Source organism: Chlamydotis macqueenii, chromosome 9, assembly GCF_036417535.1.
Source record: "Chlamydotis macqueenii isolate bChlMac1 chromosome 9, bChlMac1.mat, whole genome shotgun sequence".
Taxonomy (NCBI): Eukaryota; Metazoa; Chordata; class Aves; order Otidiformes; family Otididae; genus Chlamydotis; species Chlamydotis macqueenii.
The window spans coordinates 27,631,203-27,650,853 of NC_141564.1; the positions used below are offsets into that span (position 1 = coordinate 27,631,203).

General features: G+C 43.4%; 2 protein-coding genes and 1 long non-coding RNA gene across 7 annotated transcripts in view; 2 read left to right on the forward strand and 1 right to left on the reverse strand.

The window, feature by feature from the left end:
• Positions 1–7,495, forward strand: COMMD2 (COMM domain containing 2). Of its 5 annotated transcripts, none has more exons than XR_015259360.1 (6): positions 1–134; positions 279–356; positions 811–893; positions 2,205–2,378; positions 2,917–5,700; positions 6,216–7,495. XR_015259360.1 is itself a non-coding variant. In XM_086754636.1 (5 exons), the coding sequence occupies exons 1-5, from the start codon at positions 68–70 to the stop codon at positions 3,112–3,114; spliced, it is 600 nt and encodes a 199-aa protein (XP_086610762.1). In that variant the 5' UTR covers positions 1–67; the 3' UTR covers positions 3,115–7,495. The 5 variants fall into 5 exon arrangements, 2 of the variants coding, with proteins under 2 accessions (XP_086610762.1, XP_086610764.1); XR_015259361.1 differs by having other exon boundaries at positions 2,917–3,306; positions 5,586–7,495; XR_015259362.1 differs by having other exon boundaries at positions 2,917–3,306.
• A 2,421-nt stretch (positions 7,496–9,916) lies between these two features.
• On the reverse strand, positions 9,917–11,592 carry LOC147599756 (uncharacterized). The gene is made up of 2 exons (XR_015259377.1): positions 10,239–11,592; positions 9,917–10,197 (listed from the first exon to the last, which is right to left on the reverse strand). It is a non-coding gene; the product is annotated as an uncharacterized LOC147599756 (long non-coding RNA).
• Positions 11,593–14,792: 3,200 nt separating this feature from the next.
• The window catches only part of WWTR1 (WW domain containing transcription regulator 1), a 76,704-nt gene continuing 71,845 nt past the window's right edge, over positions 14,793–19,651 (forward strand). Inside the window, exon 1 of the mRNA XM_086754407.1 lies at positions 14,793–15,642. Within this exon, the coding sequence (XP_086610533.1) occupies positions 15,251–15,642 (392 nt within the window). The 5' untranslated portion in view covers positions 14,793–15,250. The remainder of the gene's footprint in view (positions 15,643–19,651) is intronic.

Sequence of the window (19,651 nt, forward strand, 5' to 3'; positions counted from 1 at the left end):
TCCACGCGCCGGGCGGACAGGGAGAGGGGCAGGGCGCGTCGTTCCCGCGGGGGCGGGCGGCGCGGCCATGCTGCTGGTGCTGTCGGAGGAGCAGAAGGCGCACCTGGGCTGCCTGCCGCGGCTGGGCGGCGCAGGTCCGGCAGCGCCCGCAGCCGGCTGGGGGGGCTCGGGCCGTCCGGCGGGAAGCGGGGAGGCCGCGGCGGGGAGAAGGGAGCGAGGGGCGAGCCGGGCTGGCCGGCCGGGCGGCGCTGCAGCGCGGTGACCTCTTCTCGTTTCAGCCGTCGGCGAGCTGGGGCGCCTGGCGGTGGAGCTGCTGCGGCGGGGCGCGGCGCCGCGGGCCTGCGAGGCGGCCGCCAGTAAGAACCGGGGCGGGGCGCGGGGGGGCGGCCGGGCCCGAGCCCCGGCGGTGCGGATCCGCCGCGGAAGGGGGCCGGTGATTGCCGCCGGGCCGTGCTGTGGCGCCGAGCGGTGTCGGGGCGCGTTCGGGGCCCCGTCTGCCGGTCGCGCCCTTCTGTGCCTGGGTGTCCGAGGCTCCGCTCGTGAGCGGGCGGTTTCCCGCATACCGTACCGGAAGGGCTTGGTTCGGGCTTTCCTTGGGTTTTTTGTTTTGTGTGTTTGGGGTGTGGGATCTAACTTGCTGTTTGATCCCCTTCCGTTATTATTGGAAGGGTGCTCAACCCTCTACTTTTCTTTTTTTTTTCTTTCCTACGTATACTTTGCAAGTTAGCTCTGGATAAAGTTGCAGTTTTGCATACAGTTGCTGTGGCAGCTTACTAAGGAAGTAAAAGGTACTTTGTGCTTTCTTTAAAGGAAAACTTAACATTGCTGCTGACACCATTCAGCATGGGGTGGAAGGGCTAACCTACCTTCTCACTGAAAGCTCCAAGCTCATGGTAAGGGCGCCTTTGCGTAATGAATTCAGAGATACGCTCAAGAGATGTCTTCTCAACGCTTACAGCTGAAAATGCTGATGAATGGGGAAAACATAGTTCAAAATTTGGGTTACGTGTATTGTTTTAATATTTTTTAGAAAAAGGTGTTTCTTATGCTGTTCTCTTATTGAAATACCATCTGCGTGGATGACTCCAATTTGTATTCAGTGTCTGAAGCTAAAACCTGACATTTTAATAGTGTGTAGCCAGAACATACAATAATGCAATCCGTATAGAGGAGCATACATCAGGATTAAGTTCGTTCTGAATAACAAAACTTGAGGGAAGATTTTGTTGTTCAGCTACTGTACAGGATGTGTGCTGTGCTCCCCTCTGTTAAGTATTCCTTATGTTGTCTGAACTGCTAGGTTTGAGAGTTTTTTTCAGCTCCTGGCATCAGAAGTTTGGGTGGGTGTAAGAAGATATGAAAAGAATAATAGTTAAATAATTACTCTTTTCCATTGGAAAGATTTTTACTATTGATATAGTAGAATATAGACATGGAGAAGGGATACAGAAACAAGCAATTTCCAACTAAACTCAGGCATTGTTCGGAAGAGCAGGTGGGAAAGGGATCGAAATATTGCAGAATCTTCCCTTCAAGTAAGGTGACTTGACTGACAGATAAATTACAGCGTATTACAGTAGAATATCGTTGATCAAAGAATGTGTTTACTGTATGAATGCATTGTAAAGTGCACAGGTACGACGTTTTCTGTTGAATAAATAAGTGCTTCCACAGTGATGATCGAAGCTCCTTGCAAAGGCATTGACCTGTGGGAACAGACTTCTTGGGGCTGTTGTGAGTTACTGTAACCTGAGCTTTAAAGGTGTACCGGATGCTCACTGACATGCGCAGACATTCAGATCATTTCAGAGTATTTATAATTTGAGCGCCAATATTATGTTAACATACTGGTGATAAATTGATGATGGAAATACGTACTTCCTCATGACAAAGCTCAGACGCTTTTTTGTGTTGCATTGTCTTCTCTGTTTAAATGTGAGGATGCTGAACGTTTTTCTAAAAAAACCAGACCTAAAACCATTCCTGAAGCTCATGCAAATCAGCAGTAATACATCAACATGTGTAAATCGCATAAACCGTGGATCGTTTGTTTTGTCCTAGCTATAGGATTGTCCTCACACATTTCTGCAGGAAAAGAACTGCACCATACCATACGTGTAATATTTACTTACAGTTTTATTTGTTTCTCACCAAATAATGATTATTAGACACTTCTGTATTAAGGCCTAAATTGTTATTTCTAGATTTCGGAGGTAGACTTCCAGGATTCCATTCATGTTCTGGGATTCTCAGATGAATTGAACGCATTATTGCTCCAGCTGTACCTTGACAACAGGAAAGAGATCAGAAGCGTTCTTAGTGAGCTGGCCCCAGAGCTTCCCAGCTATCACAGTCTTGAATGGAGACTGGATGTGCAGGTAACTTCTGTTACGTTTTCAGTATTCTGTATTTTACTTTACCTTTTTAACGTCAAAAACAACTACTAAAATGAGTTTATATTATTTCAAACTAATTGAGGCAGCAGTTTTTCATGTATCTAAAACTGACATAATTTTGTTATGGCACCACAGATAGCTGGTTAGGAGATGAATACATACATAATGATGCAAAGTATCTGTTGCTTTCTGAAAACTGAATTCCTGGCCCATTGGTGTTTTAAAAATGTTAACATATACTAAATATATTTGGTCTTAATTATCACCAAATTTTTCAGAAATACTGCAAAAGCATTGATTAAAATGGATTACTGTTGTCTAATGATAAAACTAAATAATAGATCGTGTGTATCTTTGATGTGGATGAAAAGGATTTTTAAACCGTCCTCCAAGCAGGTCCTGCAAACCTGCTGTGAATTGTAAATATGAAAGTGGATAATCATCTTTCGTTTGTGGTTTTTTTTTGGTTTTTTTTTTTTTTGTTTCCCTGTTCCCGTTTCATCTCAACTCCCTCTTGCAGCTTGCAAGCAGAAGCTTGAGACAACAGATTAAGCCTGCTGTGACTATAAAGCTACATCTTAATGAGAATGAAGATCAAACTGCCCAAGTGTTGCAAACTGACCCTTCCACCCTGCTCCACCTAATTCAGCAATTGGAACAAGCGTTGGGGGAAATGAAAACCAACCATTGCAGGAGAATCGTGCGCAACATGAAATAGTATTCATTAGTGGCTGTTGTCTTACTAAGCAGTTTGTGAAATGACTGAACACAATGTTCACAAATACATTTTGAGGAAAAATAAATTATCTGGATCAGATGAAATGCTTTCCTGTGCCAGGATCTTGAGCCAGTAATTGCAGGCTGAATGTCCTCTGGTGCTAACTTTGCACACCTGCCTGCTATGAGATATGTAAGTAAAGCAAAACCAGTTACCTATGGAGAAATTCAGCCCTTTATGTGAAGAATTTCTTTAGCTTTAAGTAAGTATAGCTCTTCTTGAAGAGCTTTCCTACGTTAAGTAGAGCTGTCTTGATATTATATGAAGCTGCACATTTATTTGTACATTATCAAGTAGGTTTTTTTCCTTAGTTTTGTGTCTGTTTTGATTTTTTTTTTTTTTAAACCTGGTGGGAATGATACTTCACAAGAATGTTTCTTCCATACAGACTCATGTATGTGTAAGAGTACATGTGGCACTACTGCCCCCTTCCTCCAAAGGATTTGGTAAACGCAGAGGCTGGGTGTTACACTGCTTTTCTAGCGTTCTTATGTTACAAAAGAAAATATAATCAAGCTAACACTTCAATTTTAACAAAACTAGCTGTAACCCCTACTAGGCAGTCTCATTCTTTCTGCAGGTAGTAGGTACCATAGAAAACCCAGTGCCCTAAACATGTTAGCATACTGATTTATTTCTTTATGTAAAGATGATCTGAAAAATTGTAAAAGTAAAACCATGGGCTAGGAGGCAGATGAGGAATAGCGTTGATTTCTGCTAAATCTGATCTTCATGTTGTGATGCAACAATTTTTGTTCCCCCGTTTGAATGGTGTGCTCACAAAGGAAAGAGTAGCCAAGTACTGCAACATAACTGATGCTTTTCCATTTTTAAGAAAAATGTCTAACAAAGCTTATGCCAGAAGTCATTTTTCAATTGTATTCTAATGCACTATTTTGTAGCTTTTGTGACGAAGGTTAAACAGGTTTACTAATCAATGTTTTACTGTCGCTAGTGAGGGTGCATCATAAAGCCCTTAAAGTATATTTGAGAGGACAAATAGGCAAGAGAGAACCTTAACATACGTATTCTGGCAATGACTGTATACGTACTGTCTTCCATAGCAGCACCATAAAGTTCTGTATTAATTGGGTTCCTACATTTACAAATGCATTATTTTCTTACTATTTTCAATTTTTTTTTTACCTTTGAGAGGTGCTGTTTCAAATGAAGCTGCATGGCAGAGGTACTCTGATCAACACTATTAAAAAGTCAGTTTTCTAGAATATGGAGTTGCTTATTCTGCAATTGCATTATATAGAGTGGTGATGGGGTGAACAAAGTTAATTTCCTCGCCCATATATGAATCAGCAATGTGTTTCATTTACCATTTGTATGTGGTGATTTTTTTTCTCCACATACAGTATGTGGTAATTAAATGTGATCAAATGTTGCTACTGATGATTTCTGATTAGTATTTTTTTAATGTAATTAGCCTACAGTTTCAGGTGAAATTCAAGACCAGCCTATTCGTAGGCCAGTGTTTTCCTCTTTATTACATCTCTCCTCACTAGCCACAGTCTAGATAGCCATAGTCTAGAACTCATGGCAGCAAAACACAAGTTTTAGATACAAGCCCTGTAATGTTTCCGTGTCTCATCTCACTACTGCACTGTGAATCTGAAGCTGTTGACCTTTCTGTCTCTTAAACTTTTTTTAAAAAATAAAACTAGCTACTGTAGGGCTAGTTGGCATCATGGTAAATGCTGGCAGTATACATGTGTCATGTCTGAAGCGTGTGCTAGAAGAAGGGGAGGGTTTCCCTCAGTGACCATGAGTAAAAGGGACAGTTTAAAGTGAACACAGCAAGTCATTAGAAAGCCTGCGTAATCCCTTTTTGAAGCTTATTACAATAGTGTTCAAGTAAAAACTGCCACATTGAATGGTCTTGTTTCCTCTAACAAAAAACTACCTGAATTGAGGATGGTTAAGGTTAAGCTTCGAAGCTGGGTGAAATTTAAATAAACTCAAACTCTGGCAGTGATCCATTAAGAAACTCAAGAAGAAAAGTAAGGAGAGAGAGCTTTTACACCAAGCATGCTGCTTTCGAATTGTAGCTTTCTATTTGTTCTGGGGAGAAGTACTGAGCCTAGAAAAGCAGCTTCTCAGCAGCTAGTGATTTCAGCTTAATTCAAAAGGTACATTTGCTTTTACGTGGGGTTGGAACGAGCCTTTCTACAGCTCTGCAAATTCCCCCATTCCCTGTCTTCCCAGCACAGACTGCAGCTACGGAGGGCTTTGCAGCTGCAGCGACAGAAGTACTCATGTGCAGACAGAGCAGAACTGTGTCTAGAACATAATCACTGGTGCGAACGCACAGCAAATGATGCTTGCTGCTGTTGATGGAACCACACTGATGTGCGTTTTAGCAGTGCTGGAATGGTGGTATTTGTATAGCTGCTGTTTTGCAGGGCAGTTGAAGCTGGAGAGTGAAAAAGCATCTGCTTCAGTAGACAGTGGTAAAATAAGAATTCGCTTGTGGATCTGATTTTTCACTTTTGATGTGAACTCCATCCAAAATTAAAGGTGACACATAAAGCTATATTTAATAAAACTTGCTACCTCTCATGAATTTGCAATTCCTTTATAGAAACCCTTGAGTACAAAGCATTATTCACAAGCTATTAAAAAAAAAAAGGAAAGAAATATGTAGCATTGCTACTTTTAACCTGTTTTATTTTTAATAGGCTTTTAAAAATTTGCTCTGATACCTAGCCACTAAAAGCAAAGTTAAATTCAAGGCCGTTCCTTTGCAAGTCTAGAAGAACTGATTGTTGATTTTATAACAGGAAAAAAAGTGACTTTCAACTTACCTCTTAAAAAGTTAAGTAACTTTTTCCAGAGTGACTGAACAAGTTTGAGTTGTAGGCAGTGCAGCATTTTAATCTTCAAGCAATTTACAAACATCAATTAAGTTCTGAATAATCCATGAGGAAGTTGAGTGTGTAACTATTTCATTAAGTGTGGAACATAATCTGTTAGCCTCAGCGTAGAACTCTTGTATGTTTTGTCTTACTGCAAAATTTAACTTTGTTCTGCAGAACTGCCCTTCCTGTGGATGTCAAGGAACTTTTGGTTTTGTGAAGCAAGCGACTCGTGAGTGGATCCCTGGCACTATTTTGACAGACCACTGAATTCAGGCAAACTTTGTGCCAGTACAGAGTTCCAAGTGCATAGAATAAGTAAAAATCCAACTAGTTGAAGCATAAACTAGATGATTTTCTTAAAAGTAGAGTTAGTCTCAGCCCTTAACTATATGCCTCTCAACAGATCTGTATCCCAGTTTATTTTTTTCCTGGTCTAAACAGCAGAGGGCAGAAAGTTTGGTTTTTGTAATCTACAGAGGAGCTTCGCTATACAGTCATTTACAGTGTTTGTCTTCCAATAAGAACTGTTCGTAGCCTCAAGACTTAGCTTGGAATGTATTTCACCTTATATTTTCCAAATCTGTGATCATTTTTAAACTGTAAATGATAAAACTTCCAGTTTTCAACCACTGTAAAACATTTTCTTGAACCTGCTAATTAATTTGCTAAGCCACTTAGCAAAGAACATAATATAACCCTATTCTTAAAACTCAGGAGGATGTAATTTGATGTTGTGAAAAGTTTGTATTCTTTTAAGCATTGAGTAAACTCCAGCAGCAATGCTTTTCTTCCTCCTGTTTTTTTTTAAATCCTTTTGAATGAACTCTGTCCGATCACTGTCCATTTTGTAAAATCTATTCTTCAAGATTCTGATCCAACTTTTAACCAATTCCCCATTTCTGAAGTGCATTTAGACTCTCTCACAAGCTTTATTTTGTTGCACTTTTGCTTGTCCCTGCCACTCCTGGCAAGCTTTCAATGTACTAGACTAAATACTTTTTAACTGTCTTTCTAATTAATTAAATGTTCCTTGAATTATATGGGGAAAACTGTTTTCATTTAAATAGGTATGGAGTTAGTTTATATATACACGTGTAAATAAAATCAGTATCTGAACTTTGGATTAGGTGTACAATTCTCATTTAACAGAAAATCCAGTGAACTAAGATTTTGTCTTAACATTTTATTTTGAATTTAATGTTTTATGTATTAGACTCGTTTTAAATTTAGTGCTTTTTATGAAATGTGTCCATGTATAGACTCAGAGGTATGAATGGTGATTTTGTTTCAGTTCTAGTTTTTATAAGAATGCCTGTTTCCTATGCTGTGGCTTTGTAATATTAACAATAGATAGCGTGTAGGAAAGGAAGTCCAATTTTAGGAATAACCTGGCAAAATTCCAGGAGTAAAGCTCTGCTGTTTCTCACTTATCTAAATAAAGGGAAGGAAGTCTCCTACCAGTCTGTGCTTGGCTTTGTGGTCAGGGTCGGGTACATAACAGCACAATCTCTTTTTAAAATACTCTTGCTGATTTTATTTTTAAGGTAAGCATAAATTGTGACAGTTTGATTACTGCAGTTGTATCTTGAAACTTGAGATCTCACTCACCCATCAGATTATCTGTATCAATAGAAAACACTTCATTTAGAGTTTTGGGTTCTGATTTATTTGAAGTGTGGCAGCTTTTAAACATTACCAGTAGTTATACTGAAGATGGATTAGTGAGCAGCCTGCTTTTACAGGCATAAAACTGCAGTTTTTACCATGATTGTGAAAGAGAATTTTAGAATACATTTTAGGAGTTACTATAATCATCAGCTTTATGACTTGTTTATTCTAGATTCTTTATGACAACTTATTCTAGATACATAAGGAGAGGCAATCCTTCAGTCCACCTATCCTATTAATGAAGTTCGTAAGAGGAACACTACTTTAAATAGTTGCATCCTGATTGTCTGAAAATGTATATACTATTCAGGCTAAGATACAAGCCATAGTGACCAAGTATGCTACGAAACACATTAAATACATTTTTTCCCCACCATTAAATATGTAAGAACCTTCTACTGATCTTACTATTTTCCTTTCCCTATCTACTGCTCTGTCAAAATGTTATTTTTTTGGCAAAAGGAAAACTTAAGTAAACAGAATAAAACTGAATTTTATTTTACGGAATTTTTATCTTACTCCATAGTGTGCTTTTGTGTGTGTGAACATTCAAAGTAGTATTCCTAGTGCTCCTAACAGGTACTTAAAACGTCAGAACTGCAGAAGTCGGGAAGGTTCTCTTCCAGGCCTCATCCTGTGTTCACAGATCTGCCAAAAGATAACGGAAAATTTTCTGTTCTGTTAGATTTGTCTTTAGCAGAAGCCTTAAGTAAGCCCTAATTTCAGAGTAATCCCTCCATTGGTACTTAAACTATTACTGAGACAAAACCTGTTGTAAACATTTTTGTTCTGAATTTCAGTTGGTTAATAATTGGACATGAGTCGCCTTAAAATAACCGTCCTTTATGTTTGTCTACATCCAAATGTGTCTTCTAATTTCCGGATCTAGGAGTTCACCCATTTGCCAAATACATGGCAGTTCTTGCTGGGGACAGCAGCTCCGGATTTTGCTGGCAGACTGTTAACTGTCTGGAGGGGAAAGGGGGAACACACCTTCCCCGCTTCAGCAACAGGGCAGCCGTCTCAGCCCGCAGCGCTCACGAGGCTGGCACGAGTTGGCCAGCTTTGCACGAACACAGACCATGCATTGCGTGTTCCCTTCTGCCCACTGAGCCCTCCTGGACAGCAGCATCCAGGCAGCCGGTGGCTGCAAGCAGTTTGAGGGACGAGAGCAACCGGCACTGTCCCAAGTAGATCTAAAATAGTTAGCGCTTTGAGAACCAAGAGTTCAAGCCCCCAGCAAAGCTAACTTGGGATCTTTTGAGGAACTTTGCTACATAAAGATGAGACTTTGTAATTTGTCTTGATTTTGTAATTATTAGAGGTTCTGGCAATTTAAAAAAATATTTTCTTCAGTGATCTTTGCACATGATGTGAATGTTGAGGGAATTTCCTCCTAACGGTGGGTAATTTAGGGATGTGTTGTATCTAAAATCTTGTATCGCAAAGAAGTCTAGCATTCAGTCTTATAGTAGATGCAATCAAGAATTCACAATAAAGTAGGATACATGCCTTTTCTAAATCAGTCAACAAATATCCTGAAAAGGATACATGCATTTTGAGTCCTTCTATTTAGGTTGGTTTTGCCATAAAAAGTTTTCTTTTTCATCCTTCTTGAGTAAGTTCTGTAATCACACATGGTAATTTTTAATACCTTGCTGCACCAGGTCCAATATTTCAGATCTTCCTCATGAAAATGATAAAACCAAAACAAGAAGGAAAGCAATACTACGTCTCCCACTCTTCCCAGGTATCGAAAAAAAGTCCAGCTTTCTGTCAGACTACGCCTTCACTTCATGGTCTCTCAGCTAACAGATGGAGATGGTTGCTGATTTCTGTCCACCTAAGAACAAACGCTCTCACTGGCCTGCATACTAGCACCCACTCCTGGGCTTTTCCCTGTGCAGCTAAACAAAAAGGGACATGGAAGGGAAGAAGTACTTCTCCTTCTGCCTCGCTAGCTGTCTCTGCTGTCACCTATGTGCTCGCTGGCAGGACCGGATCTTAAATGACTGGTTTAACGCTTCCTAGAACAACAATCTGCCTCTCATCTCCGCTCATTCGCCCTCAAAGGTTAAAAGTTAGTATCAAGAATGACTTTCCAGGCAAAAAGAAAACACTTGATGAAAACAGGGAATACTGATCATGGATGTTACCTCTGCTCGCTCGGGGAAGTTGAGGATCCTGCAATTGAAAAATACACCGAAGAAGTCATGTAGGCTTTATCTTCTGCAGAGAGGGGAAAAGGCGAAATACACAGCACCGAGCAACAAGTACAACCAACAACGTGCTCAAGATGTGTTAAGAAATACATGACGCTGCCTTTTAATTTATATATATATATACACACACACTTATGAGGTGACAACTGATGTGTTTTATGCTAACAGCAGTAGCAGGATGTCGGAATAATTAGGCTCCGTTTCCAATTGCCCTACTGAGCTTGAGCAAATCACATGCCCTCTGTATTTGACACAGGAAATTCAAGCTGGAACACTCTCCCAAAATACCAAATGATTGTAATTAAACTGTTAGCGTTGTTTCCTGGCAAAATCTACATCAGAAAACCCTCTCCATGTACATGCAGTTTTTATTGACAAAAATGAAAACCATATCTTACTGTATCTTTCTGCAAGTTAAATTAATTATGCTAGGAAAGTATTTTTCATGCCAGTATGAATCTCAGTATCTTACTGCTAAAGTTTGCAGAGCTGTTACAGAATATTCTTTCCTCTTGTAGCTACTCCTGTGTATTTTAGTCTTGTTAGCTGGGTAGTTATTCTGGTACTGTCAGCAGTGTTCACACAGGGAGCCAGACTGACTTAACTATTCCAGAGCAACTCTTGCCAATAAGATCATACTGTGTTAGCAATTCCTTTTTTTTTTTTTTCCTTTTAGCAATTCCAGACTTTTATTCTGAAGCACCAGAGCAGATTGGGTCCCGGTCTATTTTACATTACTATTTTAGGACTTATTGCACGGAGCTTGGCCAAAAATCACCTTTCCAATCTGTCTCGAGTAACTGAAAGTCTTAAAGACCAGCTGTTTTTCTGTCCTTTAACATTACCACTGTTTCCACAAGTGTCAGTTTGTTTCCTAATTAATTTATCTGCAAAGTCAGCTGTATTAGCAAACCTCCTTTTCATCAGCAGTTTAAACTTCCCGAGACAAACTGATTATGGTGTGCCTGTGTATTCGGTTCCACATCTTCCGGGGAGCGGGCGTGCTAACCGCAGTGAAGAAGGTGAAACAGGCAGCTGCAGCGTGGTGACTTCTGACAGGGCTTCAGCTGCCTGCAGTCGAGACACCACAGCTTCTCCCAAATCACTGCTGCAAACTGTTGCAGTGTAATCTGACTTTGTATTGATGTGGATGAGCAGTGTTGGTATGTCCCATTCCATTGGCTTTGCTGTGAGGGGAATAACCTCTGAGACACAAACACTGGTGCAATTTTTTTGGTTAGTACAGCTGTTTCTGAAATGAATGTCTGAGCACTCATTGTCTATAGATGTTCACATAGCTTTCTTGCTAGAGAAATTACATCAACTTATAAACCAACACAAACCAAGCTGACAGAAGTTCTTTTTTTTTTTTTTGCTACCAGACTGTGTCCACATTAGAGGTTTTGCTGGCTTGGAAATGTTGCCTGGGGAGGTGTGCTGACATGGCTGTTTTGACGGAACTTTGTAATATGCACCAGGTCTTTGTATTAAATAAACCACATCACAGTTGGCTATATAGGATATGCTTTGTGTGCATTCTGAGGTGCCGAAGTCTCGAAGCTGTTAGCTACCTGAGAAACAGACAGCTGTGAAATGCACACAGACAAAACCCAACATCTTAAGCATTGATCCCTTTGTTAAAAAACACATTTACTGAAGTATATTTTTCCAGAAGTCGTCCCTTGAAAATTAGATTAATATAGAATTATTAGCAAAAGCATAATATACAAAAATGTCTATCGAGCAATAACCAATTGCCACAAGTGCAAATAAAATCATTAATTTGCATGACAAACTATGTTTTTTAAGGTGTAAACGTGTGTGTATGATGCGGGTGTGTACCTTTGTATAGTGAAACTTAATGTAATGTGTTTTCAGGTCCATTTTATTATTTGTTCTCCGTTATTTATTTTTGAGGAACAGAAGCTTTCTTTTTATATATGGCTCTCTTTCACTGAAGAGTATGAAAACAACTAGATGTAGTTAATGACTGCTTAAAGTCTCTTTGCACAGTGCATTCCTAAACAGAAGGCAGGAACCGTGCATGCTCTTCCTGGTCTGCACTGTGTCATGAGATTTTTGTTCCAGAGAATCCTGAATGTTTTATTTTATAACAGACATCAGACATGCATCTTCACCTATCTAGGCTTTCTCAGCAAAATTTTAATGTATGTAGGGCTTTGATACGAAGCAGTGATGGATCTAGATTGAAAATTACAGCGTGGTATTGTTTCTTTAAACCATTAGATGCTCATTGTCTAAGGGTACATTTGAAGGTGCACTTACTTCTTCTGATCTTTTTGCTCGGCTTTCCACTGAAGGACAGATGGAATTTGCTGCTAGAAAATGTGTGACAAATAGGGTATACTCAAAGTACTGTACTTTTATAAATCCTTCAGTTGAACAAAAAAAAAGTCTGTGCTATTTGAAAACATCTGAACAGCACATGAGATAAAATAATGCTCATCTTTTTTTTTAGAATGTACAATATTGTAATTAGAAGAAAGAAGTAATGATAAGGAGGCTTTCTATGTTACATTTGTGGTTTGGTTCCTTTATCACTTAATCCAATCCCATTGTGATGAAAGTGTCATTGTCTTCCATGAACTTCAACATATTGAATCATACCCTGTAACGGCTGGTGGTCATATCCTATTTTTGTGTCCAAAGGAGGAAGTTACTGATTTCTGAACAAAGAATAATAACATGAGAATGTATTCTTACAGTTTAATCACTTTCAGATTAGTGGAGAAAGATGCTTTACCCTAGACCAAGTGGTACAGTAGCAGCTAATTACATTATTCAGTAAAAAGTGCAGCTGAAATAGTGTCCTCTTGCTGAAGAAGACAGTCCTAGCTGTAACAAACACTGCTGAAGTTTAGAACAGATGTGCATTTACTTTCTCATGAGACGCCACACTGTATTATGGACATGGTCTAATTAACGTAGGTGAGATGTCACCATGAATGAGATTATCAGAGCCTTGCCTTGAATAGGCATGTCATCTGGAAAGGAATGTAGTAGGTAGATGGGTGTGTCTTTGCTCAAGGACACAGAGGCCTGGAGGAAGCAAAAAAGCCCTTGTAAAGGCTGTATGAAAAATCACTCATGTTCAGATCACTATCTGTACAATAACCACATGCGTGCACACACACACCATCATCTAATATCCAAAGGTTTAAACAAGGAAATTGCAAGGGGGGAAAAAAAGTAATATCTGCCTAACCCTGGAGCAGGTGCTGTAATTAGCACAGCTGTCTGACGCAGTAAAAATGCTAGCAAGTGACCTGGTAAGGAAGCAGCAGAAGAATGGTACAAAAGATAGCATGGAAAATTCTTAGGGAAGGGAAGCATAAACAGGTCCCAGGAGTACTGGGTTTCCTGACCCGAAATATAGCAGATGTGGCAAAAAAAAAAACCCAAAACCCAAGGAGGAGATCTGCCTAGGCAATGGAAACATGAACAGGAAATGTAAGGAAAAACAAATGACAGGGAATATTTGTTGAAGCAAGGAAATCAGGAAACACACAAGCAAGACATGTTCCATAGAGCTAGCTGATCCTAATCGGGAGTTCACGTAGAGGCCTGAACTGTGGATCTCCGAACCTACATCACCAATATCAAATGCAACACTGATCAGGGGAGAAAGATTGTTCAAGAGTCGGGTCCAAGCTCTAAGCTGGAGAAGCCAAGTGAAGTTCAGAATAGTTCATGCTGCTTCTTAAGAAATAAGTAATAATAATAAATAACTAAGTTCAGAAAAAATTACTTACCTAAGACTTTTCTAATGTAGATTCTGTTTACTGAGGAGGATGTATTCTTATCAACCAGCATAGCCCGGAGTCCGTCCAAAATGCAGAAATGATATTGAGAAATGTGTTACTAAAATAAAGTTGTACGTTTGTACAGCCAATGTGTGATATATGTGTGCGGTCATAAAAACACTGAATGTGAAGCTGGAAAGTGAACAATACTATTCTTTACAGATGCAGCTGGGGAATTCAAGGAAATTCTGAGTCACATGACCACGCAAAAGTTGTTCCAAATGCACCAAAAATTAGAATATAAAAGGCATGATTAAATAAAAAAATAGTATGTGTTACTTTTACTTTCTAGAAAGCTTCAGGAAAGCATTTTTATGACAGCTCTAGCTTCTAGTGTAGACTACATGGAGGACAAGTGACTGCACAGGCGGTCAGGATAGATGCATGAAGATCACAGCTGTATTCGACACACCACCTACCGACAGTGGGCTGGGGAGGTTTATGGTACAGCTCTGCACTGCATGGCAAAGGGCTCAGCCTTTCAGGGCCAAGCCTTGCCCGCACTACAACATGGTGGCTGTAGTCCATGTCACCACGAATGGTCCTGTCCCTGTTACGTGACCCCCACTGCCATAGCATCACTAAATTATGCCTCAAAGCTTGTAGGTGAACTAATTTAACCATCAATTTCCTTCCAGAAATTAGTATCACCCATGAACTTACGCAATAGTGGTTTTAAAGCAAATCTAATTAGGCTGACAGAAATTCAGTTGCATGGGGAGAGGAAGCGCTCCTTGAACACCAAAGCAACGCTGTGAACAGCGCTGCGTGACGGAGGCGCAGCGGCCGGGCCAGGCCAGCCGCTCCCGCCAACGACCCCGCACCGCTGCCGCCCGCACCGCCCGGGGCTCCAGCCCGGCGGGGCTCTAGGCCGGCGGGGCCGCGCTCCCCCCGAGCGCCCCGCCCGGCGCCCGTGGCACCGCCTTCCCGCGGCCCTCGCCAACTTCGTGCGGGACGGGAGGGCCGCGAGGAAAGGCCGCGGCCTCGGCGGGCCCTCGGGGACGCCTGAGTGGCCCCGGCCCCGATCCCCATGGGCCCTGAGGGGCGCCCCGGCCCGGCCCGTGTCCCCGCCACCCCGAGGGCCCCTCTACCGCGCGGAGGAGCCGCCCCCGTCCCACCGCGGCTCCGAGCACCCCCCGTCTCCGCGGGAGTTGCATAACTGCGGGCGGGGCGGGGGCCGGGCCGCCGGGAGGGGCTGGCGCGGCCCTCGTCCCGCTGCGGCCCGGCCCGGGGGAGGGCGCCGCGCTGCCCGAGGGCTGACTCGCCCGCCCCTCCGCCGGCCGCCCGGGACGGGGACGCTGCCGGCGGGGGCGCAGAGGCACTCTGCGCGCCGGCCGCCCGCCGCAGCAGAGCGGCGCTGCTAACGGAGAGCCGCCCGAGCCGCCCGCCCGGCTCCGACGGGCGCGTCCTCGGCGGCGGCCTGTAGCGAGGCCGGCCCCGGCCGCCGCCTGCCCCCGGGACGCCAGCGCCCGCCACGGGCGCCGAGCGGTGGAAAATGAACCCCGCTCCCGCGCCTCCGCCGCCGGGGCAGCAGGTGATCCACGTAACACAGGACCTGGACACGGAGCTGGAGGCGCTTTTCAACGCGGTGATGAACCCCAAGCCCAGCTCCTGGAGGAAGAAGATCCTGCCCGAGTCCTTCTTCAAGGAGCCCGACTCGGGCTCGCACTCGCGGCAGTCGAGCACGGACTCGGGCGGGCCCCCGCCGCGGCCCGCCGCCGCGCAGCACGTCCGCTCGCACTCCTCGCCCGCCTCGCTCGTGGGCTCGGGCGCGGCGCAGCAGCACGCGCACCTCCGCCAGCGCTCCTACGACGTGACGGACGAGCTGCCGCTGCCGCCCGGCTGGGAGATGGCGCTCACGCACACGGGACAGCGGTACTTCCTCAAGTGAGTGCGGGGGGGCTCGGCCGGGGCAGCCGCGGGCGCGGGGTCCCGGGCCGGAGGGTGGTTTCCGTGGCCCGGTCCGCACCGGGGGAGGCTTCTCGGCCGAGTTTCACGGCGGCCAGGCGGGCCGAGGGCGGGGCGGGGGGTGGGGGTCGTCCTGCCGGCCGGCCGGGAGCCGCGCTGGGAGGCGGCGGGGGGCGCCCGGGGGGCGGCAGCGGCGGGGGCCGCGGCGTTCCGAGCCCGGGGGGGGGGATGCGAACGCCCGGGGAGGAAGCGCCTTCGCTGTCGGCGGGGGGAGGGCGGGATGAAGCTGGCCGGCGGGCGCGGGCTGCAGGGCTGCTGCCGGAGCCCGGGGGAGCCCTGCCCGTGACCCCTGCGTCCCGTGTTCCTTTGCTGCCTGGCCGCGCGCCTGAGATTCAGGACCTAATTTTTGAAAAATAAGTTTAATAGCAGTTGTTCCGGGAGGTTTCCAGCGTGTGGGAGCAGCACGCGGACGGGGGAGCTGCGTCCCCCGGGCTCCCCGGCCCCGGGCCCGGCTTCGACGGCGCGGCCGCGTGTCGGGCGCTTTCCGCTAACGGAGCGCGCTGCTGCAGGGCGCGGGTGCGTGCGGTACTGACAGCGCCGCATCTCCGGGGGCGCGGGCGGAGGCTGCCTTATTTTAGTGACAGATTTTGGTAACATAACTGCCTGTCCCTTCTGGTCAGTAATTTTGGCCCGAGTGATTTATTTATGACATTTGGAATTTGATTCAAAGCAATTTAGTAGGCGTGAAAATACGTAATAATTGCGATGTGTGGTAGGGCGGCAGTATCTTATTTTGGTAGATTCCGTATCTGCTCCAGATTCATTGCAAATTAAGTAGCACTGTATTAACCCAGTAAATATGCGGTGACAAAATGTTTACTGATGAAATAAAGCACTTACTGATGAAGCACCTACCTGAGGATGTCGCAGGAGTTAAATTGCCAGGGCGACATTTAGGTGAACTATTTACCCCTTTACTACAGCCTTCTCAGCCAGAAGGGCGGGATCTTGAGTTCGTATTCAACTGCCTGTGTGTTTTCAGCCGTAATAAATGGCATACAGGCAGTGCATGAAGGGAAGGGGAATGTTTACTGTTCAGAAAAATGAATAAATGCCTAATTCACATGATTCTGTGGTGATTTCTTTGCCTTGTGGCTTTGGATTCTCCATGTGCTTTCACCTTCCTGTCACACATTTGTGACGTCGAGACCGAGTTTTCCAAGTTGATGGATTCTTGTTGCTTAGGCCAAAAATGCAAGTCCTTTAGTAAAAAAAAAAGCATGGATAGAAACCCAAAATGTCTTTTTTTTTTTCCCCCCAAATCCTGTCAACAGTAATATTCTGATTAACAACATCCTTTTTTTCATATAAAATAAGATTCTGATTGTGTATATAATTTGTTATCTAAGTTAGTTTTAGTTTTGTTTCCCCAGTTTTATTTATCCAACAGAACTTTTCTCATTTGTATAAATTTAATTGGAATAATGGATTTCTTTATACCTATAATGTGTTTCTTTAGACCTCAATGCTATTGGAAGTAATAGTTATAAAATGATTACATATGAATTATAATGTTGTACAAGTGGTGAAATCTTTTTTCAAGTGAAAATAGAATTTCTTGTAGAAACTTAAGGTTATTTATGGAAAGCAACATTTAAAACTATGTGCAATAATATATATGGTTCAAGTCAGATGATGTGCTTGAAAATCCTATTTGGTTAAACCAGGCATACAAGGTTACACTTCCTATAATCAAGGGGGAAAAAAAAGCCATGTCTTTCCAGCTTAATGATAAAGATTTGTTTATAGTCATTATCAAAAGAAAATTGAGAAGAGAATTAAAAGTAACTAGCCAAATTAGGTTCTATTAAAGCCTTTATTCTCTGTTGAAGTTTAGAATGCAATTTGTTGTATTTAAACACATCTTCAAGAGTTACTGAACAAAAGTAGTGGTGGGAGTTTCCATGAACAATGCTGTTGACAGGGAACCAGCTATAACTTGAAGCAGTCGTGCTTCTGCGTGTCAGTTCCTGCAGAAATTTTCTGGCTGTGACTGGAAGAAACATAAGTAGCCTGGGGACCACTCCACCCTGTAATTAAATACCAAACCGCAGAAGTGGGGGATGGAAATCAGACAAACGAACGCACACTTACAGCAATGTTATCTAAAGCATTTTTCTGTGTGTGCATGTGCAGAAAAAAATGTAAGTGTGATTTATTTCTGATAAAATGGGTTTCTGGAAAGACAGGCCAGCTGCCTTGCGAAGCTCTTGTGTTGGTAAGTGGGAGTATCAGTTGCGTATCGATCCACATGCGGAGCTGTGTACACATATTCTGTACAAAGAATTTTTCAAGTATTACTTCCCACCAATTTGTTTTTAGGTGGTACAGCCTCATATTTCCGAGTAAGACTACAGTTTTAGTGTTCTCTCAGTGTAAGTATGGTGCTTCTTGGTCAGACTCTGATTTCATTCCAGAAGATAAACAGAATATTGAGAGTAGGGTGTTTGCACTGAGCAGATTTGTGGAGCTACTGCTGCTGTTGTCTTTATCACACTGTGTTTTTTAAAATGTAACAGTGAACGTTTGCCATACCAGGACGTATTTGCCAGTAAATCCTGCCCAGGGGGAAAGAAACCTAATTATTTTCAATATTTTATTTACTCAACGTGTTCAGATTTTTTCCTACTGGTTTCTGTTGGTGGAGAAGCTTGATTTAACACATGATCAGTTTTATATCACTGAATGTATTCAGCGAGACAACAAGAGAAGAAAAATAATGTAAATACTATGAAAATCCTTCTTTTTTTTTTTTTTTTCTCCTGAGAATGACAAAACTAACAATACTAAGACAGTTGAAGTGCTCACGTTGTTTCCAAGTATAGCCTTTCCCTGGAAGCCATTTGTGTTAATTCTGTAGAGATTTTTAGTATTTTGTACTGATGTTGTGTTTGGTGCTGTACAGGACTCATCACAGAGGTACTTTTCTGCCCCGGGAATGTAGTTACACAGCTAGAAATGGGGGAGGAGATGGTCAGTGCATGAGATAGTTACTCCATTAAGTTCTGATAAAAGCATGGAAAACGCTGACACCTTTGTATTTGTACACCACTCTTGCAGCTTTGTTCCACGGTTATGACCACAGTTAGTGTGGATGTGAGGCGTGCCACGTCAGGTGAGGCTTGTCAGCGTAGCTTTCTTTGGTCCTTGTAGAAAAATGGTGCAAAGGAAGAGGCCGTGCGTCCTTGCTGGTTTTGGTGTCGTGCGTCAGACGTTTGCAGAAGCCTACGGCTTTTGGAGCGCTTGGCCCACACCTGAAGGGATCCAGTTTGTTCCCCGTCTGCAGCGGTTATTCAGGTGGGACTGAGTGCCTGAACGGCTCCCCTTGCTAGCTTCCCTTTATTGGAGATAACTTGTGCTGCGCAAGGCAGTACGGAGCTGTGTTCCTGCTAACGACCTTTATCGGACTGGGTGAGTGCACTGAAGAGCTCCTAACGGCCAGGAGAGCCGTGATACGGTACCAGAGTTTAATCGGTGGAAAGCCAACCTTAGCTCACCTGTGTAGCTCATTTTAGAGAAGCTTGGGAAGTTATGAGATTGGAATGTGCACATCAAAACTGAGTGTGCAGGCTGTGACGGACAGCGTTAGACATCTGTCCGATGGCTACTTTAACTCAGTCTGTGGTTCAAGTGGTGTTGTAATGAGGATGTGGTAAATCCAGAGAACTTCCCTAACTTCTGTGCAAATGAGAATTGGTTTTTATCTTCCCGAGATCAACGTGATGTATGGAGTAGTTTCAGCCTCTTGATTCCGAGATGGGGCCAGATCTCATCTTGGCAAAACCTGGGCTTTGTAAGGGACCCCTGGTGCCATCGGACAGGAGAGGGGATCAGCTCCTCGATGTGCGCGGCTAGGTCACTTAATTCCTACAGATGAAAATATGAAATATACAGAAATAGGAGACAGAATTTTGGGATTAGAAATAAA